Raw genomic sequence first — 26,365 nt, 5'->3', positions numbered from 1 at the left:
CGTTCATAAGTGTGCATTCTTTCTTTCCCGCTGGACCGCGTGCTGCAAATTGTTCGACCACTCTTCGAACGAGGATTATTGACAATTTTTATTGATGAAAATGGAAGAAAAAAAATTGTTGATTTTATCAATTAAAAAACTGGGCGAACATCGTTCTTAAAAATCACGTTCTCGCGAAATTTGAGAAAGAACACGCTTGAACTTTTATTTCACACGTGTACGCAAAAACATCACACACTTTAATTTGGAAAATAAAAATTTTACAAACAAAATTCGTGTTCCCGTGTCACATTTACGATCCGTGAAACATAGGACGTAAAATTTAGAATGTGGGAAAGTATGTGACCAAAAAGAAAGGTCGCGATACGTGGCGGTAATTAAAAAAAAATGGCTTCGTGCATTATGCGTGCACCGGTTTCTTTCGCTTTTGCAACAAAGCGTGCTACTGTGCGCCTCGCGGAAAACAACATAATAATAATTCGAGAACGAAGACGTACGCCGAGCGTGTACCGCTATTCCGGCTGACCGAAATCACTGCTCTGGAACAGCATGTTATCGTCTCTTGCTCGACTCGAGAGTAGAAGCGCGCATTGATCTCCAGCATGTGTAAAACTACCGAATAATAATAGTGCGGAATTCACGGCTTCAGATTCAATACTGAAAATCGAAATTGTTCGCTGATATATGTGGATATACGCGAAGCTTATCTGTTCTTATCTACTCTTATCTGCTTTAATTTTTATCTCTAATATTTATATTTTATTTTTGAATTTTCTAATTTGATTTTATTCCATATCCCTATCTAAAAAAGGCATGTTAAGTCAATTCTCGAATGTATCGAAGTCATCTCGAAAGTCTCGAAGTGTATTGTTGCCTCTTTTCCGTAATGCTGATTGGCTCTCTGTCGATTTGCGTTGTGTGTTATATTCGTAGCATCGAAAGGCTGTCATCGCGAGGGTTAGCAGCTAGAAGTTTGACAGTTAGTCCAAAATAAAATTAAATAAAATAATAATATGTTTTAAATAATATGTTATAATACTTTAAACTTGATTAATATTTTCGCGGAAAAGAGGCAACAATACTTACGAGAATCGACTTAATATGTCTTTTTTAGAAAAGAACTAGAGCAACACAAGCGCGCGCTACGCCATTCCTCGATTTTATATAAAAAAGAATGATGTTTTTATATAAAGTTTGTTTAAACGATTAATATTTTTTGACAGAAATCAGATGATTAAAGTGTTACGTCCTGGCCTGCACGAAGGAAAGGCCGCTCGAAGGTCGTAACAGCGTTTTCCCGAAATCGGAGTGATTTCGGGTCGAACGGACTGTCTGGCCCTTTTGCAGGTCAACGACTGGATAGTCGCTTTTACCTGGCTTATCTCAGGGGTCCGTTCGTCGGTCCTTTTCGGTAAGAGAATTAAATCCCTTTTACGCGGGATAGGACCTTGTGCGATCTCGGGGGACAGAGGAAGGAACACAGGGGTTTAAATAAGACTTTAAATTCGCGTAATGTAAATAATTATCATTTATTCAAAAAATAAAATCTTAATAATATTCGGAGAATTAGACATTTGAATTTGTGGACATGTATAAACAATTATATATGAGTGTGTGTGTAACGTTGATATGAAATTCGACTCGTCAGTGAGGTCGATGACCTCGGGACGGAAAGGAGAAGAAGGAGGAGCGGTCGTTTAGGACCTGATGATAGAAAGCGCTCTCGAAACTCCTGCGAATCGTGCAGGTCGTAGTGATGTACTATGAGGCGGTTGAGGATTCGCGTTGGCTTTTGATCGTCCCGTTTTAATCGGAGAGCGCGTTTCAATGCTCGACGGGCAGCGATTTCCACTACGGATTATTAGGTTTAGTCGCGATTCCGGGGATTTATTCACTTCCGTGATCGTAGAAGAATGAGAGTACTCACTGTTGGCTGTATATTATTTGGTGAGCGGGTTGGGAACTATAGGTTGATCCTCAGGATCGATGGTTCCTTCGAGTGGTGTGGGCGAAGGTGTAGGTGTAGGTTGACTAGTAGCTGGTTGTTGAGCCCCGATGATCACAATATATGCTTAATGCGAGGATCCAGTATGAAGTGCGTAACTGCCACGACGTAGGCGGAATTAATGAGAGCGTTCTTGGAAGATTCGCTGCTTTTATATTATTCGTCTGCCCTTCTTATAGGGCAAAGGGCGTCTTCTTTTCTTGTGACTCATAGTCATACGTTCGGTGTTTAATCCCTTTTGCGCAACGTATTGCTCTCTTGTATGAAGGGTTCTTTCCTAATTCTGATCTTTGGTCCGCTGATAGCGTGTGTCGATCGTGATATTTCAACATTACCTATGACTTATTGATCAAAGTGTAGGTTTCGTAATCTCACCGGTCGAGTTGTTTCACAATCACTGTCTTTCTCCGTTTAATTCTTATAACTAATTTCGGTCTTATAATTAATATGTTCGCGGAACACGAATCTGCGTAAATCGGGGAGGAGAAAAGAATCGTGCAGTCCACAGGACGTAACACCCCCCGTCTTAGACAAATGTTGGGGGTGTAACACAACATTTGCAAAAGAGAAATAAAAATTTTCGATTCTTTTCTTGCCGCGATTTGTGAATATCGTTAAAAAGAACCATATTTAACCTGTTGGTTAATTGTGCTTCTTTTAGTTAACATGTATCTCTTTTTTGAAAAGGAGGAAAGAAAAAGGCGACCACCAAAATCCCTTCCTTATTCTTTCGTTCTTTTCTTACATTTTTTTAAATTTTATTTTATTACTGGTAAGGACGCGTTTCGTGCGCGTGGAATCTTTTTCCCTTTATTTGTCCATATCGATAAGTAGGAGGTGTGAAATATTTTTGAAATGACACGCGGTTTACTACCTGATCGTTGTCAGTGATTTATGGTTGTTTCCCTCTTTTTCCTTTTACCGTTCTTCTTTCCTTCTGGGAAACACAGCTTGGCCCCATCCGTCTACCAGGTGTTCGTAGTTGACGTATAGAAATTCTTCTATACATTCGATACATTCTTCTGCAGGTTTTATTAGTACGATTATTATTAACCACTTAGTGCAGTTTGTTTGGTTGTCTGCTGAGTCCTTATGGACTAGATTGTGGGGTGGTAGTGTCATATACTCCTCCTTGGTTGGTATTTTATTATAACATTCTTGGCAGATTTTAGAGTAGTCTTCAGTATTTTGATAGATGTTCCTCCGTGCTTGTATGACACATCGGATTTCCATCAATTTTAAATAAGTTTCAGGGTGATCTTGTGGTCTCACGCCGTCGATGGGTCTTTGCCGTATTTCTTCTGTTATTTCAGGAGTCCATTGGAGTTGATGATATATTGGCATTGTTATACTGGAACTGACGATCAGGTAGTTTTTCTATAGAATGGAAAATGATTCCACCTTCACGATTATGAGGAATATTAAACTAAAACATGAGGGTGGATATTATGTATATGTATATAATAAGATGATATATAGTAAATTCCTTCTCCTTTTTTATTATCATGAAACTGTTTTTGGTAAAATATAAACTTGGTTAAAAAAAAAAGGACAATATTTTATGTACTTAAGGTTATATATAATTTTTTTGTTTTTATATATGTATAAAGGGAAGGTATTTAACGAAATATAACATATGAATAATAATATAGAGTATACGAGGTTATAAAGAAAATACAATAGTTTAACTTAAGATTACGGATGAATATATATATATATATGCGTATATATATATACAGGGTGATTCGAAACAACCGTTTGTCCTTAAAATGTCGTATTCCTGAATGAATTCTGAGACGATTTTTCCTTTGCCAAAATTTTATCCGAAGCTTAGTTTTTAAGTTATAAAAGGAAATAGTTAGCGAATTACGGCACGGGTACGGCCGGTAGGCAGGAGCGGCGCAACTCATCCGACGCGGGCGATTACGCGAGACGCTCGTTGCGATCAGCTGTTATCTACACGCGATGTGTGTGTGTGTGTGTGTGTGTGTGTGTGTGTGTGTGTGTGTGCGTGTGTACATACACCCTCTTTCTCTCTATCTCTCTCTCTCTCTCTTACTTATTCTTACCTTATAGAGATGTCTTCTTTTTTTTTTTTTTGCGCAACTGGGAAATGCATTTACGCATGTCCTCAACCTCGGGGGAGAGATGAGGGGTCTGCTGGACTCGTGGGATGGCCAGAAGGGCCGCCCCCAGTAATACCAGCTAAAACCCAGTTGGTAGCCGTCACCGCGCGCGTAATAAGTCCCCGGGGACCGCGTGAGCATAACTTCCGGGAATTTGCGCGTTCGCTAACGCGTCATCCCGGTATCGTCATTCATACAAGGTGAGACAGGGCTACGCTGCCCCTCCTTCTTCGTCCCTGGGGTTTTTTTTAGTGGGATAGTAGGCACCCCCGTGTCCCTATCCCAAAACCCCAGGGCGGAATATCGCAAGCGATAGTAACGCCCGTCATACCTTGGTGAGGGCAAGGACTCAGCCAAGAGGAAGAGGTCGGAGGAGACACCCGGTCCCGTCCTCCAGCTCCTCCTGCCGTCAATCATTCCTTACCTATGAGCATTCCAATTGAATTGTCAAGGACGCTGGCTCCATGGGGCCGCGCGCCTCCTCCTCTTCCTTCCTCTATCTCTCATGCACTCTCTCTCACTCTCTCTCGCTCTCTCCGCTTCCTCTTTTCGCGTGAGGACGCATTCGCAGAAGTGGTTGAACGCAAACCACTTTTCACTCGTCTCCACCATCGCTCTTATCACAGACGGTAGTGTGAGATCCCCGCCTACTATTCCTTGGAGTATCTGTCTCTCCTCAGTCCACGCTTCGCACACCTCCAACGTATGTTGTGCTGAGTCCTTCCCCTCTGCGCAGTGATGACACCGCTCGGTTCCCTCCTTGCCGATCCGACACAAATACTCCCCGAAGCACCCGTGCCCGGAAAGCATCTGCGTCGTTCGGAAGGTCATGTTCGCACCATCTGCCGCCATCCATTCTTTGAAGACAGGGCGGATGGCGGCAATTATGTCTCGCCCATCCGCCCTAGCTTCATCCATTCTGTCCATCCATTCTCCATACATCCTTGTCCTGAGACGCATTCTCAGGACCTCCTTACCCTTCTTCGTGAAGGGTTCACCACACTCAGTCACTCGCTTCACCTCCCTATGAAGTGCCGCATACATGTGCGCCACCATAATCAAGGGAGGAGTCCCTGCCATTACCCCAGCAGCCTCATGGGATATAGTCCGGTATCCCCTGATGATTCGGACAGCTAGCCTGCCCGAGATCCTCTTGAGGATAGCCGTAACCTTCCGCGATTTCTCTGCTTCTACGGCCCATATCGGGGCACCGTACATAACAACCGAGACTGCTACTCCTCGAAGGAGCCTTCTTATCTTCCCCCCCGGTCCCCCTAGGTTCGGCAGAAGTCTGCTGAGGGCACTTACAATTTTGTCCACCCTAGGGGATAGGCGCTCAAAGTGAGCCACGAAGCTCCAGGAGCCGTCCAGGGTGAGCCCCAGGTATTTCATCTGTGAGCTCACCCTGACCGACCCCTTTCCTGCCCGAATACTCATCTGTGCAGGGGGTCTCCTCCTGTTTCTGCAAAACCACATCGCCTCGGTTTTCTCAAACGCGACTTGGAGACCCAACCCCTCAATCCTGTCCGTCACGAGTCCCGTTGCAACTTCTGCCCTAATTCGCACATCCCCCCAGTCACATCCCCTAACTATGATCAGCGTATCGTCCGCGTAGCACACCGTATCTACCCCGGTAGGAAGTGCCGCCCTAAGTAACGCGTCATACGCTAGATTCCATAAGGTGGGTCCAAGGACCGACCCCTGCGGTACTCCAGCCGTTATCGCCCGCCGCTGAACAACCCCCTCGCTAGTTGGATACTCAACCCACCGATCAGACAGGTACGTATTTATGGTTGCCCACAGATAAGCCGGAAAGTTAAAGTGCCCCAGCGCTTCCCTGACTCGACCCCACGGGAGGGAGTTGAACGCGTTCTTAATGTCTAAAGAGATCGCCAGCGACACCTCACCCCTCTTAGCGGTTTTCTCCATGATGCTCCGTACTCTGGCTATGGCATCCACGGTGGAGCATCCCCCTAAAGCCGTACTGCACCTCTGCCAAGTCCGGGCCTCTCCGCTGCATGTGAGAGTGTATGCGCTCCACCACTATTCTCTCGAACATCTTGCCTATCTCACTGATCAGACAGATCGGGCGATAGGCTGATGGGGAGTCTTCCGATTTGCCTTCCTTGCGGATTAGCACCAATCTCGCCCTCTTCCATTCCGACGGCACGTGTCCCAACGCAAGGCACAGGTTGAAGGTGGCCCTAAGCTCTTCCTCTATCACCGGGAAGGCTAGGTCCCAAACCTCGCTGGTAATGCCATTTGGACCCGGAGCTTTCTTCTTGGCTACCATCCTCTTCTTGGCTCTGTGGAGTTCCGTTCTGGTGACTCTTTCGAAGTCCGCCAACTCCCCCCGGGATGGCTCACCTCGTCTTCCTCTCTCTCTTTCTCCTTCCGGGAAGAGGGTGGCCAGGGTCCTCTCGAGGGTCTCCCGCTCCATGGACTGCGTTACTGGCTGGGTCCACCGCCTCAGTTTGCCCATAACCAGTTTGTAGGGTCTTCCCCATGGATCGTCGTTGAGGGTGGACATAAGGTCCTCCCATGAGGCTGCCTTGGCCTTGCAGATGGCTGCCCTCATTGTGCGCTTAGCCTCCCTCCACATAGAGATGTCTTCTGATGAATAATTGTACGACTGGAATGGATCACAACATTGACGTTGACACAGACGTTGACACACCGTGACACACCGAATAATAAACGATTCTTTTTTTATAAATTGTATTATCGACACTTTGATGAATACACTCACGCAATCAGAGAGAATTTTCTCTTAGAATTTACCCTGAGAATCATGATAATCATGGGACAATATGGTATGGAAAGAATTTTTTGAAAATTTCTCTGATTAATATTTATCACATTAAAAATAATAATATCTATCACAATAAAATATAAAATATGTTTGATTAATTTTACTATGCAATTTAGTAAAATAAATCAAACATATTTTATATTTTATTATGATAGATATTATTATTTTTAATGTGATAAATATTAATCAGAGAAATTTTCATAAAATTTTTTCCATACCATATTGTCTCACGATTACCATTATTTTTAGTGTAAATTCTAAGAGAAAATTCTCTCAGACTTGATCAAATATTATTTATTAATCGATCATAACACTCAATCATAATTCGCGGTTACTACCGATTAATTATTAAAAATTACTTTTAAAAAACGTGTTAAATGTACATTACTCGTCGCGGACAACAATACAGTCTACGACAACAGACTGCGGCGACGCCGACGCGACGATAATAATCGCGCGGAGTTGCCGAACGTGATTGACGCGAGATCCGCGAGACGCTACCGTGTCTTGTGATTAATCGAAGCCTTTGCATTATGAATGCGCTAATTTAGAAAATGTATAATAAAGTTATTAAAAAAAAAGTATTATAACGTATTATAATACGTTATAATACTTTTTTTTTAAATAACTTAACATTATACGTTTTGCTTTTTCTTTTCTCAGCGAGACGTGAGAAAAATAATTATTTTATGTTTTTTTATTGTTTTGCGAACAAGATGTTCCACGTATAAATATGTTGGTCGCTCTGAAAAGAGTGGATTGGTTTTGGTCGCTCTGAAAAGAGCGGATTGACTTTGGTCGCTCTGAAAAGAGCGGATTAATTTATAATTTAAAAAAATTTATAATAGGTGCTCAAAATGAGCACCATCCATCCTTATGCAAGCTCTCATGCGTTTGAGTAAATTTAATTGGACGTTCTCCATTACTTCCTCTTCGATATTCCAAATTGTATATCGCAATCTGGTTTCCAAGTCGTCGACGTCCTCGGGAAGCGTTTTGTAGATTGATTCTTTACAGTATCCCCATAAAAAGAAATCAAGAGAATTAAGATCCGGGGATCTTGCGGGCCAACCTATCGGGCCATACCGACCCATCCAACGTCCAGGAAACTGCTCGTTCAAGTAGTTTGTTACAATCCTGGCGTTGTGTGGTCCGTCTTGTTGGAAGAACATTTTATTTCTTTCAAATAGTGGCACTTCTTCTAAAAAGTCTGGCAGATTTTCTCTCAAAAATTTCACGTACGTCTGGCCAGTTAAAATATCTGGTAGAATAACGGGCCCAAGTATTTGGGTACCCATTATTCCAGCCCAGATATTTATTTTCCAACGTACTTGGAAATTTTTGAGCCGCGTTACTCTGGGATTTTCTTCGCTCCAATAATGCATATTGTGCGAGTTAAAAATCCCTTCTTGTGTGAATAATGATTCATCACTGAATATCACACGGGAAGAAAATCTGGGATCTCGATCCACTTTTCTCAGAAAATTTTCGCAAAATGTTCGTCTTGCCTGATAATCTTCTGCTCGTAAATGTTGCACGCGTGTATAATGAAATGCGTGCAACTTTTCTTCTTTAAGCGTTCTTTGTACTGTTGAGTACGATAAGTTGTGTTCTCGAGCAACCACCCGAATACTTGTTTCCGGATTTTGCTCGAAAGCACGTACAATTTGCTCCGTGTTTCGCAAATTTCTTGCATCACGATTTCTTCCTGTTTCGTGTTTATTCGGAAGGACATTGCCAGTCTCGTATAGTCTCTGAGCTGCTCGTAGTATGACAGGAGCTGACGGATGTCTTGCTCGATTTGGATATAATTCGGCGTATCGTCTTGCAGCTACGTGATACTGCCCGTGACACTCGCCAAGTGCCATTAGCATATCGTAGTATTCTTCGTTTGTGTACGCTGCCATATCGTCCTCTTAACGCTTGTAATAATCGAAGGATTATTGATTGCATTATCAATCTTCATTTTATTTATACAATCCGCGGGGTGTCGCGATTTCCCCCTCCACGCCTTCCGCGTCGAATAGCGGCACGCGACACCCGCGACAGCGGCCTCCCGCGAATCGTATAAATATAAGATGCAGATCGATAATGCAATCAATCATCCATCTGCTCCCGTCATACGAAGAACTCAGAGACAAAACGAGACTGGCAGTGTCCTTCCAACCAAACAAGAAAAAAAGTTGCACGCATTTCATTACACACGCGTGCAACATTTACGACCAGAAGATTATCATGCAAGACGAACGTTTTGCGAAAATTTTCTGAGAAAAGTAGATCGTTTCCCGAAGACGCTTCCCGAGGACGTCGACGACTTGGAAACCAGATTGCGATATGCAATTTGGAATATCGAAGAGGAAGTAATGGAGAACGTCCAATTAAATTTACTTAAACGCATGAGAGCTTGCATAAGGATGGATGGTGCTCATTTTGAGCACCTATTATAAATTTTTTAAAGATATAAATTAATCCGCTCTTTTCAGAGCGACCAAAGTCAATCCGCTCTTTTCAGAGCGACCAACATATTTATACGTGGAACATCTTGTTCGCAAAACAATAAAAAAACAAAATAATTATTTTTCTCACGTCTCGCTGAGAAAAGAAAAAGCAAAACTGTGTATAATGTTAAGTTATTTTAAAAAAAAGTATTATAACGTATTATAATACGTTATAATACTTTTTTTTTTAATAACTTTGTTATACATTTTCTAAATTAGCGCATTCATAATACAAAGGCTTCGATTAATCACAAGACACGGTAGCGTCTCGCGGATCTCGCGTCAATCACGTTCGGCAACGCCGCGCGATTATTATCGTCGCGTCGGCGTCGCCGCAGTCTGTTGTTGTAGACTGTATTGTTGTCCGCGACGAGTAATGTACATTTAACGCGTTTTTTAAAAGTAATTTTTAATAATTAATCGGTTACCGCGAATTGTGATTGAGTGTTGTGATAGATTAATAAATAATATTTGATCAAGTCTGAGAGAATTTTCTCTTAGAATTTACACTAAAAATAATGGTAATCGTGAGACAATATGGTATGGAAAAAATTTTATGAAAATTTCTCTGATTAATATTTATCACATTAAAAATAATAATATCTATCATAATAAAATATAAAATATGTTTGATTCATTATACTAAACTGCATAGTAAAATTAATCAAACATATTTTAGATTTTATTATGATAGATATTATTATTTTTAATGTGATAAATATTAATCAGAGAAATTTTCAAAAAATTCTTTCCATACCATATTGTCCCATGATTATCATGATTCTCAGGGTAAATTCTAAGAGAAAATTCTCTCTGATTGCGTGAGTGTATTCATCAAAGTGTCGATAATACAATTTATAAAAAAAGAATCGTTTATTATTCGGTGTGTCACGGTGTGTCAACGTCTGTGTCAACGTCAATGTTGTGATCCATTCCAGTCGTACAATTATTCATCAGAAGACATCTCTATAAGGTAAGAATAAGTAAGAGAGAGAGATAGAGAGAAAGAGGGTGTATGTACACACACACACACACACATCGCGTGGAGATAACAGCTGATCGCAACGAGCGCTTCGCGTAATCGCCCGCGTCGGATGAGTTGCGCCGCTCCTGCCTACCGGCCGTACCCGTGCCGTAATTCGTTAAATTTTTCCTTTTATAATTTGAAAACTAAGCTTCGGATAAAATTTTGGCAAAGGAAAAATCGTCTCAGAATTCATTCAGGAATACGACATTTTAAGGACAAACGGTTGTTTCGAATCACCCTGTATATATATATATATATATATGTTTTCATTTATACGGCGGGTTCGACGTCGGCTGTGATTTTTGTGTGCAGCTCTGCATGTCCTAGTTTGACAAGCACGTCTCTAACGTTGTATGCTCTGTTAAATTCGCTGTCGGCTTTCATATGTAGTTTTACGAGTGCCGCTCCTTGTCTCAAGGGATGTATGATGTTAATCCATCCTTGTTGTTTTTCTAGAAGGAGTTGACATAAGTGGCGTGTCCTTCTGAGCCAAGTGGTTTTGTTGGTGGTGGCCTTGGTATAGGCTAACCCGCAGATAATGGCCTGCCATGGCAATTCTTTGAATCTATCTTCCAGGATGTAGACATCGTTCGCGTGGTGCCAGGTTGTCCTGCCCCAGTCGCCTAGTACTACCTGGACCATCCAGATAGGCTTGTCGATGCTTCTGATGAAGCCGCGTTTCCACATTTCTTTTTCTTTGATTGCGACCTCCATTTCTGCTTTCAGGTTTTCGGGTAAAATATATAACGATTTTGCTCTCCTGTCCATTCGAAACTTGAGCTTCTCTTCCATCTCTTGGAGGTTTGCTTCGCTGTTTTTTAATTGTGCCCAGAAGAGGAGTGATGAATCCGCTCTCAGTATTGTCACTTCTAGGCCACTGCGAGTCAGGAACTCCGTTTCGATGTACTGGATCTCCATTTCTGTAGTAGATATTATATTTAATATGTTGAAGTGGTAATGAAATTGTTGTCTTTATGTATGGAGAAATCCGGCGGTATGCCTTATGGTCTTAAATATATAATTGATAGTAAGAGTGGATTATATTATGTTGTAATTTTATAAAATGTATATATTTATTTATATGGATGGATTAACATTAGCATCGGCTTGAGCGCTGATTTTTGCGAGTCCCATTTGAATCAGTGTGTCCCTGACGTTGTATACAGAATTGGGAAAGATGTTGTTTCTTGATTGAATTTCTAATTTTATGAAGGCCGCTCCATCCCGTGGGGGGTTAATTATGTTTATCCATCCTTTATTGCCTTCGAGCATTGTCTGACATATTTTTCGAGTTAGTATTGGCCATGTTTTGGTTTCTTCGACAGGTTCTGTGTGTGCTAATCCACAGAGAAGTGCTTGCCAAGTCAGTTCTTTGAATCTGTCCTCGAGTATGAATACGTCGCACATGCGTCGCTGTACGAGTCGTCCCCAATCTCCTAGGATGACTTTAATTGTTAGGGTGTCTTCGTTTATTGTTTTAATGAATCCTCGTTTCCAACTGTCGCCTTCTTTAATTGCGACGTTTAGGTCTATTTGCATGGCTTTCGGCCATAAATGGAGGTATGAGGATTTTCTGTCCATTCTGAATTTTAATTCTTCTTCTAAGTCCTCTAGGTCCTTTGCGCTTCCCCTTCTGGAGGGGAGTTCCCAGGAGTAGGGCTCCCGGAGCGCTGGCCGAATCTCCCGTTCCTTTTGGGAGGGAGAGGGAGCCTCGTTCCGGGAGCGGGGGGTGGCGGCTCGAGCGGGAACACTCGAGCCGTGACCCCGCCCCCCAAACTTTTTTGGAGGGCGCAGCGTGGGGGCGGTGCCCCCCTGCGCCGCAACCGGGATAGAACCGCACGATGTGCGGGGGAGAGTATCTTCCTCTCGGGGAAGATGCTCTTCCAGGAAGGTTGGGCCAGAGGATGGCAGGAAGCAATGCTCGGTAGTTCCCTGCCATCCTCGTAAGAGCCAGCGTAGGCACCCGCTGTGGTTTTAGTGAGGTAGGTCTTGAGCCCCCTGATCGATTCATTCGTGGATCGGTCAAGGGGAGCAAGGAGTCCCCATAACCTAACCCTATAACATAACCCTCATCCTCTACCCGGGGGATGAGGGTACCATGAGGTTTCCACAGCGCAAAAAAAAAAAAAAAAAAGGTCCTTTGCGTTGTTTTGGAGTTGTATCCAAAAGAGGTGTGGTGACTTTACTTTTATTACAGTCGCTTCTAGGCGGTTTCGTGTGAGGAGATCGGTTCTTAAATATTGAATATCCATTTTTCTCTGTAAGAAAAATTTTTAATTATATTAACGTTGGTTTTTCCAGCAGTTGTACAGTGTTGATTGTTATTTTTTTAAGGTTGGTATTAGTAATTTAATATTTGGATTCCCTGAGTTCGAGGGAATAAGTGTTATCTTCTCTTTTGGGGAGGAGGGGATAGACTGTTGTCGTTGTATTATCTTCACCGTTATGGAGTTCAAGCGTTTCACTGTCTGGGGCGGTTGGTTTCGATTTCATTGGTCGTCTTATTTTTAGGTGCAATAATAGGTTGGTCAGAGAGTCCCATAGGGCCCCTATCAGGTATAAGGACCACCCATATACGGTGTGTAGGGCGTAGCCATGGACTATGGTATCTAATATTAATTTCACGACCCTAATGGCCATGTATATTCCTAACAGTTCCGCGCTGAAATTTCCAAAAATTAAAAATTTACTCCAGAATTTTTGCCAAGCGGATATTGCTATTTTTTCTATGGTTCTTGCGTCTAATAAGTTGGAAATCGACCCTTCTTCTAGAGAGATTGTTCTGCCCATTACTCCTCTTGCCAAGGTGTTAAGAACTGCAGGTCGTTCAGCTGGGAACATTTGATTCTTCTTCAAATATGTTGTTAAATACACAAATCTAAAAGACACGTATTTTTTTATATGTGCGGATATTGAGTTTTAAGGGGTGAAACACCCCTTTAAAGAAGAACGGTATTTTTCTTTAGGATCGAATATCTGGTAAACTATAAGAGGTAGAAAAAAGACGTACAACAAATTTTAATGGCTTGAAGAGTACTTTAAAGTTATATGAACAAAATTTTTTTATTTTTTTTTTAAATACCCCCACCACTTAATTTTTTTTTTTCAAAATTAAAAAATTTTTTTTACCTAATTTAAAATTTATTTTTTTCCAAATTCAACTATGTGTAATAAAGTTATGTTACGAAATATCATTTTCGAAAATTAATTATAAACGTTCCCGTATATACGCTCATCCGTGCTATGTGCGTAAGTAATTACCGTCGAACAATAAGATACATAAAAATGTTTATGTATAATTTTTATTTATGTTTTCTATGTATTTATAACTGCGTATTGTGTATATTTAAATTTTTAAAAACATTTTTAAATATAATTAATAAGAATTATTTTAAATATAATTAAATATAATTAAATATAATTAATAATATAATTAATAAGAATTATTATAAACCCCCAGTTCTTTTATTATTTCTTTAATATTTAATTTCTTCTATAAAAATTAAAAACAATTTTATTCTATAATAAAATTATTTTACAATTGAATCTTTGCAAATAAATATATGTCGCAATATTTGGCATAAACAAATTTTATATCTTACGTTAAATGAATCATAAGATAAGATTATGTGTACGTGTTCCAGATAAGTTATAATTTTTACAATTAAATCTTTGCAAATAAATAGATGTCGCAATATTTGGCATAAACAAATTTTATATCTTACGTTAAATGAATCATAAGATGTGATTACGTGTTTCTGATAAGTTAATATAAATTGTTCATGTAGCAGCATAATTCTCACAGTCAATGTAGTCTTTTCGTTGTAATAATATCTGTGTAAACTGTTTTTCTATTGCAATAAAAAGCAAAATTTAACATCTTTGAATATGATTATCAATCCGCTTAACGTTGTTAGACTTTTATTGATGTCAATAAATTCAATATATCTAACAGAAACGCCAGTAACTGAAGCAGAAGTGGAATTAAAGGAAAACATAAAAAAGATATTGCTAGCGTTTTTCATTATAACGGGGTGGAAGTAACGGAAGAAATATATCTCGATTATGAAGAACCTTATAAATTACATAGTTTTGAAATAATTGAAGATGACGAAGAAGCATGGAATGAAGATAATTTAAATTCTCATCCTCATTGTTCAAATGATGATACAAATTTTGATAGTTCTTATAAAAGACGAGCTGTTGAGTATTGGCGACATCGGGACACTGATGAAAACAGTAATGACAAAGAAAGGAATCGTCCTCTAAAAGTAGTACAAAGTAAATTTAGAATTGTTTCAAGAAAAATTACGAAGTTTATCACTAGAAGAACATTAGAAGATTCTGTTGATTTGCAAAAATCAGCTGATGATTTTCTGGAAATAGTAAAATCTCTTATTGAACAGTTTGGGTCTGAAAATATTTACGCTTGTAAAGCCCATCTTTTTAGATCAATATCATGAACCATGAATCCTGATTCAACAGCTGCAGTAAATTTATCATGTGTAAATTTGGAGATGTAAGATAATTTTTCTATACGACTTCCACCTGATTGTATTTGTTCTTCCCATCGCCTAACGTTCAGTTACTGAAACTCTTCTAAATTTACTTTGTACTACTTTTAGAGGACGATTCCTTTCTTTGTCATTACTGTTTTCATCAGTGTCCCAATGTCGCCAATACTCAACAGCTCGTCTTTTATAAGAACTATCAAAATTTGTATCATCATTTGAACAATGAGGATGAGAATTTAAATTATCTTCATTCCATGCTTCTTCGTCATCTTCAATTATTTCAAAACTATGTAATTTATAAGGTTCTTCATAATCGAGATATATTTCTTCCGTTACTTCCACCCCATTATAATGAAAAACGCTAGCAATATCTTTTCTATGTTTCCTTTAATTCCACTTCTGCTTCAGTTACTGGCGTTTCTGTTAGATATATTGAATTTATTGACATCAATAAAAGTCTAACAACGTTAAGCGGATTGATAATCATATTCAAAGATGTTAAATTTTGCTTTTTATTGCAATAGAAAAACAGTTTACACAGTTTACACAGATATTATTACAACGAAAAGACTACATTGACTGTGAGAATTATGCTGCTACATGAACAATTTATATTAACTCATCAGAAACACGTAATCACATAATCTTATGATTCATTTAACGTAAGATATAAAATTTGTTTATGCCAAATATTGCGACATCTATTTATTTGCAAAGATTTAATTGTAAAAATTATAACTTATCTGGAACACGTACACATAATCTTATCTTATGCTTCATTTAACGTAAGATATAAAATTTGTTTATGCCAAATATTGCGACATGTATTTATTTGCAAAGATTCAATTGTAAAATAATTTTATTATAGAATAAAATTGTTTTTAATTTTTATAGAAGTAATTAAATATTAAAGAAATAATAAAAGAACTGGGGGTATATTTAAAATAATTCTTATTAATTATATTTAAAAATGTTTTTAAAAATTTAAATATACACAATACGCAGTTATAAATACATAGAAAACATAAATAAAAATTATACATAAACATTTTTTATATATCTTATTGTTGGTAATTACTTACGCACATAGCACGGATGAGCGTATATACGGGAGCGTTTATAATTAATTTTCGAGAATGATATTTCGTAACATAACTTTATTACACATGGTTGAATTTGGAAAAAAATAAACTTTAAATTAGGTAAAAAAAATTTTTTAATTTTGAAAAAAAAAATTAAGTGGTGGGGGTATTTAAAAAAAATAAAAATAAAAAAATTTTGTTCATATAACTTTAAAGTACTCTTCAAGTCATTAAAATTTGTTGTACGTCTTTTTTTTCTACATCTTATAGTTTACCAGATATTCGATCCTAAAGAAAAATACCGTTTTTCTTTAAAGGGGTGTTTCACCCCTTAAAACTCAATATCCGCACATATAAAAAAATACGTGTCTTTTAGATTTGTGTATTTAACAACATATTTGAAGAAGAATCAAATCGGTTCCGGACAGTTGTGACATGTCCCTTGTGAGTATATGCCGCTAGTAGCCAATGATCCTGGGCTGATGTATTTCCATACCGGTTTGGTTAAAGGTTTCATGATAATGGGCGGTATGATATCCACCAGTCTCGGCATAAATTTATACCAGGAATCTCCCAACTGATACATGGCGGGTGCTAACGTATTACACGTAGTTTGTGTACCTTGTCGTAATAATATGTGAGTTTGTGGTGTTAAATAATATGTTCGATTTTCCCGGAGTACGGGTAATTGATTGAAACAACGGTCTGTTTGGGCGAGTGTAACTTCGACAGATACGCATTTTACTATGTGTATTACTTCGCCGGCTTGTATGGCCATATAACCGGGACCTTTCATCAAGTGATATGCGAAGATATCAGGAGATTATGTGGCTATGGCTAAGGTGTTTTGTAACATGCGTTGCTCCAGGTTACATTGTTGAAGTAAAATATCATGATAAAGTTGGTTGATTTGTGTACGGATATGCTTCTCTACGTAAACGAACTTCGAATTCATGTACGTAAAGATATCAAGGTTTGAGATGCGTGATTGTTTTTTAAAGATGACGGTTCCGAGTACTGTTTCGAAAATCATTAGTTTAGGATGTTCTGTTCGTACGAGAGAGTATCCGCAAACTTCTTGCTTTCCTTTGCTGGTAAGAGCGAATATCGCTTCTTGTGTGGTGAGAGAATAAACCGTTTGATGTTGTTCGTTGTCGACTATTTTATGAGCGTATCCCTCATATAATATACCGTAGTTATTGAACTTGCAAGGACCTACGGGTATAGTTTCCCAATAGGTATCTCCTCCTTCAACGTCCACGCAATGTGTTGAACTGAATTCGCACGTGACGCCGGATCTAAGTTGTACTCTGTTGGTATTTATTCGTACATCGGCGGTATAATCTTGTAATGTAATTGTTACAGTTCCTATTACGACAACTTCTGCCCATGTTCCGTAGGGGTCAGAGTACGCTCCTCCATAACATGAGCCGTCGTTGTCAACGTGACCGGCCAAGGTTATTGGACGTGCCGTTGTTGAATTTGATTTTATTCCCGTTATATATGTGGTTCCCATTCGATAGTCTCCTTGATTATGCATTCGTTTACAGGTTTCGCGGTTTATTTCCTCTATGTATGAGTATTTTCCGTTAAGTACATCCAAGGTATGAGAAAACATTCCGCACTTTTTGATTAGTCTATCAATTTCGATTTTACATTGTACGACTTGAACGGCTTCGAATTCATTGATCTGCAGTAGTTGTACGTAAATTTGAGTTGAATTTACTTTCCTCTGAGGTATATCGCATTCTTCGGTATTTAGCAAGGATAACGTTGTCAGATTAGCAGATGATGAACCGCAGTCGTATCCTATTACTCCAATAGTGTGAGGTAAATATTGTAATAGAATAATTTATAGTGCGGTTAATCTCCTGAGTCGAGGGTCCATCTGAAAGTTGGTTATTTATTATTAGATATTGGATTGATGTGCGATATTCGTAAACGATTAGGATGTACTATGCGGCTGTTTTTCTTTATTTTGATCTTTACATTATTCTTGTTTAATATTTCTAAAATTTCATGAGGTCCGGTATACTGGTCTCCGAATTTACCTGGTTTCGATCCTTTTAACAAGAATACCTGATCTCCAGGTTTAAAGGTCTGAGGGTTTAATTTTTTTGTCGTAATATTTTTTTGATTTGACTTTTGCTGTTACTACGTTTTCGCGCGCATTATGTTGAATCGTGTGAAGTTGTGTGACAATATTTATTAAATAGTCTTCATAATTTGCTAATTTATCTTCAGGTGGGAGAAGTTCATTTGACGGAACTCGTGCTATTTTTCCGAAAACTAGTTCGTACGGAGTGTGTTTTGTGGCTTCGTGTACGCTAGTATTATAATTGAACATAGCTAATCCGATCCATCTGTCCCATTGTTTTTGCTCGTTTGCATATTGTTTTAAGTATTCGCCGAGTGCGTGATGTAATCTCTCCAATGATCCGTTTGATTGAGGATGAAAAGCTGTTGTGCGAAATTTTCGAATTCTGAATAATTTGGCGATTTTGTTCATTACGTCGCTAATAAAATTTCTTCCTTGATCGGTTAATATTGCTTTTGATGCTCCTAGCACACAAATAAAACGGTCTACAAAGGCTTCTGCGATGGTTTCTGAGGTTTGGTCAGGTAGCGGTATTCCCATACAATATTTTGTTAGCTGATCTTGTAGTGTTAAGATATATTCATTGTCTTTTTCGGTCTTAGGTAGTGGGCCTACGATATCCATAGCTACTTTATCAAGCGAAGTGCCAGGCGTGTCTGTGATTATCATTGGTTGTTTTGTTTTAACTCGAATGAGTTTTTTCAGTTGACATTGTAAACATTGTTGTATGTGTTTTTGAACGTCCAATTTCAAATTTTCCCAATAATAATTGTGTTTAATTCTATTATATGTTTTGGTTACTCCGCGGTGTCCTCCTGTTGGTGAGCAATGCATTTCGTCGATTATGACAGAACGCAAATCCTTCGGTGGATATTTAATTTGTCCATTGCAAATAATTATTTTCGTAGTTGAGTTAATAAATATCAATTGTAGTTGAACCTTGATATTGTTCCAGGGAACGTTATTAATGAAATCGGTTTTTGCAATGCTAATTGTTTCTAATTTTAAATTTTTGATTACGTTATTTAAATCTTTCAAGGTTTTTAAGATGTGATCTAGAGTTGCCGTAGGGCCTACTCGTTGTTCGTCGTTAACAGGTAGCGCGATATGATAGTAGTGTTTGTATTTTATGGTCTTGGCTTCGCCCAAGGTAAGAGATCCTAAATTTGGTAGTTCGTTTCGCTCGGAAAGTTTCTGAGATCCTGAGTCTAAAGGATTTCCTTGGGTGTCGACAAAATATGCTACGTTATCTTTTCGTAGGAATAATAATTCGCGAGAATCTATGATGTTGCTTTTAATTATTTTATTTTCGATAATTCTGGGTTTCGCTTTCCTTGCTTTTAGATTTTGATTAATAATGTCTTCTTCGTGTTCTTCTTTCTCTTCGGCGTCGAGGTCCTTGTCTGATGTGTCGTTTTTTCTTTGTTTTGTTCAATATTATCTTCTTCCTTAGTGGTTTTTTGTTTATTACCTTGTCCTGCAGTTTGGCTTCTTATTTGCATTCTAGTTTGTTTAGGGGGTTCATGTATTAATGCTTCTGTGGTAATTTGTGATTTGGGTGATTGAGTTAATTCCTCCTGGTTATGCGAAGAGGTATCAATGTCGTTTTCATATAAATTGTTTTCAGGTATTATGTTTTCAATTTTTTCGTCGTCCGAAAGATATAATTGAAAATCGTCGTCTTCTTCTTCATCGTCATCGGATTCTTCTAACATTCTGGAAATTATTTCTGCATCTTCGGGGTTGTTTGGATTTAAGGTTTTTCTTGCTTTCATTATTTTACAATCGATTTCTTCTAGATTTATTGGATTTCTTGATAATGCGTCTGCATTTACGTTAGTTATTCCTGCCTTATATACGACATCGTAATCGTATTCGGCTAATTTTAGTCTCCAGCGTAATATTCGCATGTTTGCGTCTTGAGCATTTTTAAACCATAATAATGGTTTATGATCGGTGACTAATGTAAATTTTCTCCCATATAAATACGGTCGAAAATGCTTGACGCAATATACTATCGCTAAGGCTTCCTTTTCATATGTGTCATATTTTAGTTCGTTCTCTGTGAGGGTTCTAGAAGCGTACGCGATCGGTTGATTTCTTTATTTATCTTTATTTATCTTTATTTATTTCTCCCTGCGATAATATTCCCCCTACTGCTATTCCTGAGGCGTCTGTAGTTAAAATAAATGGTTTTGAAAAATCAGGATATTGCAATACAGGTTCTTCACATAATTTTTGTTTTAAAATTTCGAATGATTCTTCTTGTACGGCTGTCCATTCAAAGCGGGTGTCGTTTTTCAGTAAAGAAGTAAGTGGTTTTGCAAATTTAGAAAAGTTCGGTATGAATCGTCTATAATAACCTGCAAGTCCCAAAAATTGTTTAATGTTCTTCGGTGTTTTGGGTCTCGGAAATTGTTGTACTGCTTCTAATTTTTTTTGATCAGGTTTTACTCCATCTTTGCTAATTACGTGTCTTAAATATGTTACTTCATTTTTTAGAAATTCACATTTGTCTGGTTGTAATTTTAAGTTGGCTTTACGAAGTCGCTCTATTAATGCATTATATTTTCATTCATGTTCTTCTAGAGAGGTAGCATAAATAACAATATCGTCCATATAGACAAATAATTCCTCGCCTTGTAATCCAGTCAATACTAGGTTCATTAATCGTTGAAAGGTAGCAGGTGCATTTTTTAATCCGAAAGGCATTCGGTCGAATTCATAATGACCGAAAGGAGTGATAAATGCTGTTTTATGACTATCGGCAGGATCCATTTTTATTTGATGGAATCCGGAAGCTAGATCACATACTGAGAAGTACTGTGCTCCTCCTAATTGATCCAATATATCTATGATGTTGGGTAATGGATAAGCGTCACCGATAGTTTTGTCGTTTAACGCTCGAAAATCGAGAACCATTCTCCAGCGTTTGTTTCCCTTCGAGTCTTCTTTCTTTGGCACGATCCATATGGGCGTATTATAAGGTGATTGAGACGGTTTTACGATGCTTCCTTCTAACAGTTCTTCTACCTGCTTGTTTATTTCTTCTTTGTGTAATTGCGGGAATCTATACTGACGAGTGTTAATCGGTCGATCGTCTATAGTGGTTATTTGATGTTGTAAAACATGAGTAGCGGTCAGTTTTTCTCCAGGAACATGAAATCGATCTTGACTGTTTGTTATTAATTTTAATACGTTCTCTTGTTCTTCTTTATTTAGATGTTCTAACCGCAGTAATTCCATAATTTGAGTTTCCTTTGGTTGTTCGGAAACTACTAGGCAATTATGTAAATTGAAATTTTCTACATTAACTCGTTGTTTTTCTTTGTGTTTTGACTCTCTTCTTCGTGGAAAATTTTTTATAATTTCTTGAGACCTGTCAAATAAGGATGCTGAAATTTTTTCAGACGGTTTATGTTTATTCTCAAATGTTTTATTATTTATTTTTTCAATATTTTTGTTATATTCTTGAGTTTCTCTTAGAAGATTTTCCATTGTAACTTGAGAGGTTTCTAATTCATTTTCATTATTTCTAACAGATAATCCAGTTTTCGGAAATGTAAGTTTTGGAAGGGATAAACGATCCTTTGAATTTTTGGAAAAAGGTTGTGTCGAATTATGAAATGAGGTTTGGTGACTTCCCTCTTCGGAATCGACGGAGCTAGAATTTTTTGACATTTTTCCTTCGAAATTCTAGGAATTTTTTCTTTTGGGAGGTTTTTATAACTTTCCTCTCCAATAATTTCTGGATTATCAAAATTTTGAGAAGAGGTTTGGTAACTTCCCTCTTCAAGGATTTTTGAATTATTGTAGTTTTCAGGAGAGGTTTGGTAACTTTCCTCTCCAAGGATTTTTGGATTATTATAATTTTCGTTTAAATAATTTTTATTCCCTCTCTTACTTTTAATTTTATTCTTTCCTTGAATTGTTATTGAAAATTCATCCTCATTGTCTCTAAATATCATCGTATCTTTATCTTCATGGTCCGTGTTAACGTTAGTCTAGTCGTTATCTGACCCCTCTTTCTTGTTATCGATAATTTCGATATCGTCGTCAAATAGTTCGTTCAGTGGTTTTAAACGGAGTGTCGGTACGCGAACTTCTATTTCTTCATCTAGAGTGCTTATGACATTTAGATATGCTTTTCCAGAAATATTTTCTACGATAGTATCTCCTAGGAAAATTCCATGTTCTATTTTTAATTTCGATATATATCCTATTTTAATCTCAGGGTTCTCTATCCTCACAAAAATAGCGATTCTGATCTTGGAGATACTATTATGGTTTCCGGGGAGAAAAAGGGCACATTAATTCCGGAAATATCTAAATGTCCTTGAGCGTAATCTATTTTTGAAAAAGTTTGTTTGAAGAAATCGTTTCCTAATATTCCGGATTGTGGAATCGGAAAATCGTTGGCAACGATATAAAATAATACCGGTAATTCAAAAAGTGTTAGTGTAATTTCTCCTAGGGTATAGACAGGATAATTGTTTATGCCATTTAATTTTAAAATATTCGAATAATTAATACTTGTATTTTCGGGCACAACATTTTCTTTAATTATATTCGGTCCGGATCCCGTGTCTAACATAAAGGTTATTTGAGTGGTAATTTTATTGATTTCGACCTGTACCGTAGGCACGCGCCTATGTTTGTCGAGGCTTACAGTTACGGGCCTGATTTCGGGTTCGTAGTTATTTACTTGGCTTGCCGCTGCACGGATGGGTGTGATGTTCGCTCGGCCCCCGATTTTACACCCGATGTCGAGGGTCCGTTGTAGTTTCCCTGCTCTTTTTCTTTGCGGCGATTGTTACTCGTAATTCGTAATTGACATGTATCGAGAAGATGGCCCTGTTCTTTGCAATATCGGCAGAATAAATTGTCTTTATGTGTTGGTATTGGATTGATTTTAGAGCGGCAATTTCTAGAGATATGGCTATAATTGTTACAAGTTTGACACACGATATTAGTATTGCGTTCATTTTGTTTCTTCCAACAATTATTAGCCGAATGACCGGATTTATCGCACCATTGTCAAATTACTGAAGATTTATTTGTTTGTTGATTAAAGTTATTCTGTCGACATGATTTTGCATTATGACCAATCTTAGAGCATAATTGACAAGTAATGATCTGAATTCCTGAATTACGTTAATTGATTGTCGAGATCGTGGGTCGCGTAACCGACATTTATCTGCGCTATGCCCGCGTTTTTTACAAATTTGACAGATTAAAATATCCGTTCCGGTGTTTCCGAAAGGATTTTGATTTTGTGGTGAAAGTTGAGTGAGTTTTCGACAACTACTTGCTGCATGCCCTTCTTTATAACAGATTTGGCAGACTTCTCGAGATAGATTAACGGGTAGCGGTGAATTTTGACTTGATTTAGCGCCTTGTCGTAAATCTGTCATTCGTTGAAGCTCTCTTTCTATTTTTAACGCGTCGGCCACGGTTTCCTGTACGTTTAAGTCTCGCGCTATTCTTTGTTCTATTTCGGGTTTTAGTCCTCTAATAAAGCATTTACACATCTGTTTCTATAGTTGCTTTTATATTCTGTTCAGGCATGGCGTTCCCTGAGCTTCGATATGCCTCTAGTATTTGTTTTCGGAGAAGTTTAACCCGATTCGCGTAAGTGACGACATCTTCATTATTTTTCTGATAAACGCAACCTAATTCTCCTTGTAATTGGTAGACATTTTTGGAGGGACCGTAAATTTTTTTCAAAAACGTTGTTAATGCAGCTACGGTATTAAAATCTTGATCTTGTATAGTACGACGCGCTTCCCCCACTATTCGCGTTCTTATAACTTTAGCGAATTGACACTCTGCCTCTTTAGGGAGCATAGATTTTGCTTCCTCGCATCCTTCAATAAAATAATTTAGTGGGATGTTACTTCCGTCGAAAAAGGGAACGGCTTCGACCGCGTATTTTAAAGTGGCGAAAGGATTAGCGTTAGCCATGTTTGTTGGTGGACCTCCGGATTCGCCGTTAGAATTATCGATATTAATTTTGAAAATCTGATTTTTTGAGTCAATAAATTTGAGTTGGTCGGATTCGTCGGGTAATTCACTTATTTCAGTTAAATTAGAATCTCCTAAAAAATGTACGTGTCGAGGCGTAGATGTTGTAAATTTTGATTTAGATTCACGTGTTCTGTGTAGTGTTTCTAACGCGGTCTTGTAAAGTTCATCTATTTCGTCTTTGTTCGTTGTGCTTCTAGTCCCTTTACTCATTCCTATTCCCAAAGATCGCACATTTCAATCCCGGACGAGCCCCCAATTAAACGTATATTACGTCCTGGCCTGCACGAAGGAAAGGCCGCTCGAAGGTCGTAACAGCGTTTTCCCGAAATCGGAGTGATTTCGGGTCGAACGGACTGTCTGGCCCTTTTGCAGGTCAACGACTGGATAGTCGCTTTTACCTGGCTTATCTCAAAGGTCCGTTCGTCGGTCCTTTTCGGTAAGAGAATTAAATCCCTTTTACGCGGGATAGGACCTTGTGCGATCTCGGGGGATATAGGAAGGAACACAGAGGTTTAAATAGGGCGGAGTGGTTGGGCGAGGGGCGCGGTGCTCCCCTCGCTCGGCGATAGGGTGGAGGGCCTGCAAGGGTGTAGTTGTCTTAGGAGGAGGGCGGGGGCGGGGGTCGCCCGGCTGGCGGCCACACGACGTACCCCTGCGGCCGGGGGCCGGGCGGCACCCGCCCCCGCCCTTACCGAATTCCTCCCCCAGGGGAGGGCTTCGGCGGTGCCCCCGGGCCGATGGTTGAATCCCGCAAAGGGAGGGAACTACGGTCCAGGGGCACGGGGGGATCACAGGGGCTCAGACACACCGAGACCCATTGCACGTGATCCCCCCGGGAAGGAACGCGGTAGGGGCGGCCCTCTCACCGGTGTCTTAGAGCGCCGGTGGGAGGACACCACTGCCTGCGGCGAGGGGTCCCCCCCTTCTGGGGGGATCTCGGAGCGTCGGCCGAATCTCCCGTCCCTTCAGGGAGCCCCGTTCCGGGAGCAGGGGGTGGCGGCTCGAGCGGGATCTCTCGAGCGGTGACCCCGCCCTCCAAACTCTTTGGGAGGGCGTGACGTGGAGACGGTGCCCCTCTGCGTCACAACCGGGAAGGACCGCAAGATTGCGGGGGAAGTATCCTCCTCTCGGGGAGGATGCTCTCCCGAGAAGGTCGGGCCAGGGGAGGCAAGAAGTTATGCAACAGCTGGTTCCTTGCCATCCCCATAAGCGCCAGCGTAGGCACCCGCTGTGGTTTTAGTGCAGTAGGTCTTGGACCCCACTGTCGATCCATACGTGGATCGGCGATGGGGGACAAGGAGTCCCACATAACCCTCATACCCTACCCGGGGGGTGAGTGGTACCATGAGGTTTCCACAGCGCCAAAAAAAAATGGGGTTTAAATAAGACTTTAAATTCGCGTAATGTAAATAATTATCATTTATTCAAAAAATAAAATCTTAATAATATTCGGAGAATTAGACATTTGAATTTGTGGACATGTATAAACAATTATATATGAGTGTGTGTGTAATGTTGATATGAAATTCGACTCGTCAGTGAGGTCGATGACCTCGGGACGGAAAGGAGAAGAAGGAGGAGCGGTTTCGTTTAGGACCTGACGATAGAAAGCGTTCTCGGAACTCCTGCGAATCGTGCAAGTCGTAGTAATGTACTATGAGACGGTTGAGGATTCGCGTTGGCTTTTGATCGTCCCGTTTCAATCGGAGAGCGCGTTTCAATGCTCGACGGGCAGCGATTTCCACTACGGATTATTAGGTTTAATCGCGATTCCGGGGATTTATTCACTTCCGTGATCGTAGAAGAATGAGAGTACTCACTGTTGGCTGTGTGACGTCCTGATGGGAGATTTTTGATGCGTTCTTGCGTTACTCTACTGTGGTACGCGATAATAAGCCTGGCTCGCGGGCCGAGCGGTAAAACACGCGTGGTCAGGACTAATGAGGACAACGCGACGTATCAGGACGACATAATCATTATGAATGTAAATTAATACGCACGCTTCGGTTTCGGTGCCGGTATTATTCTACTTGAAGGTAATGTGAGTAATAAAATTCTATCTCTTATTTACTATGTTACTGTTTGTGATAAGAAAATAACGCTAACTTTTTTAATTATGTAAATATGTTTATTCCTCTATATAGTTATTATACAGGTATTTTGGTTGAGCTTTATT

The 26,365-nt window shown here is 39.4% G+C and overlaps 1 protein-coding gene across 1 annotated transcript; it reads right to left on the bottom strand.

Annotated features, from left to right (window-relative positions):
• Positions 1-512: 512 nt before the first annotated feature.
• Positions 513-5,211, bottom strand: LOC145941415 (uncharacterized). Its single transcript, XM_083047533.1, has 2 exons — positions 4,721-5,211; positions 513-657 (listed from the first exon to the last, which is right to left on the bottom strand). Exons 1-2 carry the CDS (start codon positions 5,209-5,211, stop codon positions 513-515), a joined length of 636 nt encoding a protein of 211 aa, XP_082903659.1.
• Positions 5,212-26,365: the final 21,154 nt, after the last annotated feature.

The sequence above is a fragment of the Prenolepis imparis genome, unplaced genomic scaffold (assembly GCF_030444845.1).
Source record: "Prenolepis imparis isolate NDT839.2.m4 unplaced genomic scaffold, iyPreImpa1.0 SCAF_10, whole genome shotgun sequence".
NCBI lineage: Eukaryota > Metazoa > Arthropoda > Insecta > Hymenoptera > Formicidae > Prenolepis > Prenolepis imparis.
The sequence above is the reverse complement of the archived record's forward strand: the minus strand, read 5'-3'. Positions and strand labels throughout refer to the sequence as shown.

Coding starts and splice junctions, on each gene's coding strand:
- LOC145941415 (XM_083047533.1), bottom strand. CDS start 5,211: ATGGCAGGGACTCCTCCCTTGATTATGGTGGCGCACATGTATGCGGCA. Junction 658..4,720: donor GTGGAGACGAGTGAAAAGTG/GTTTGCGTTCAA, acceptor TTCGATTTTCAG/TATTGAATCTGAAGCCGTGA.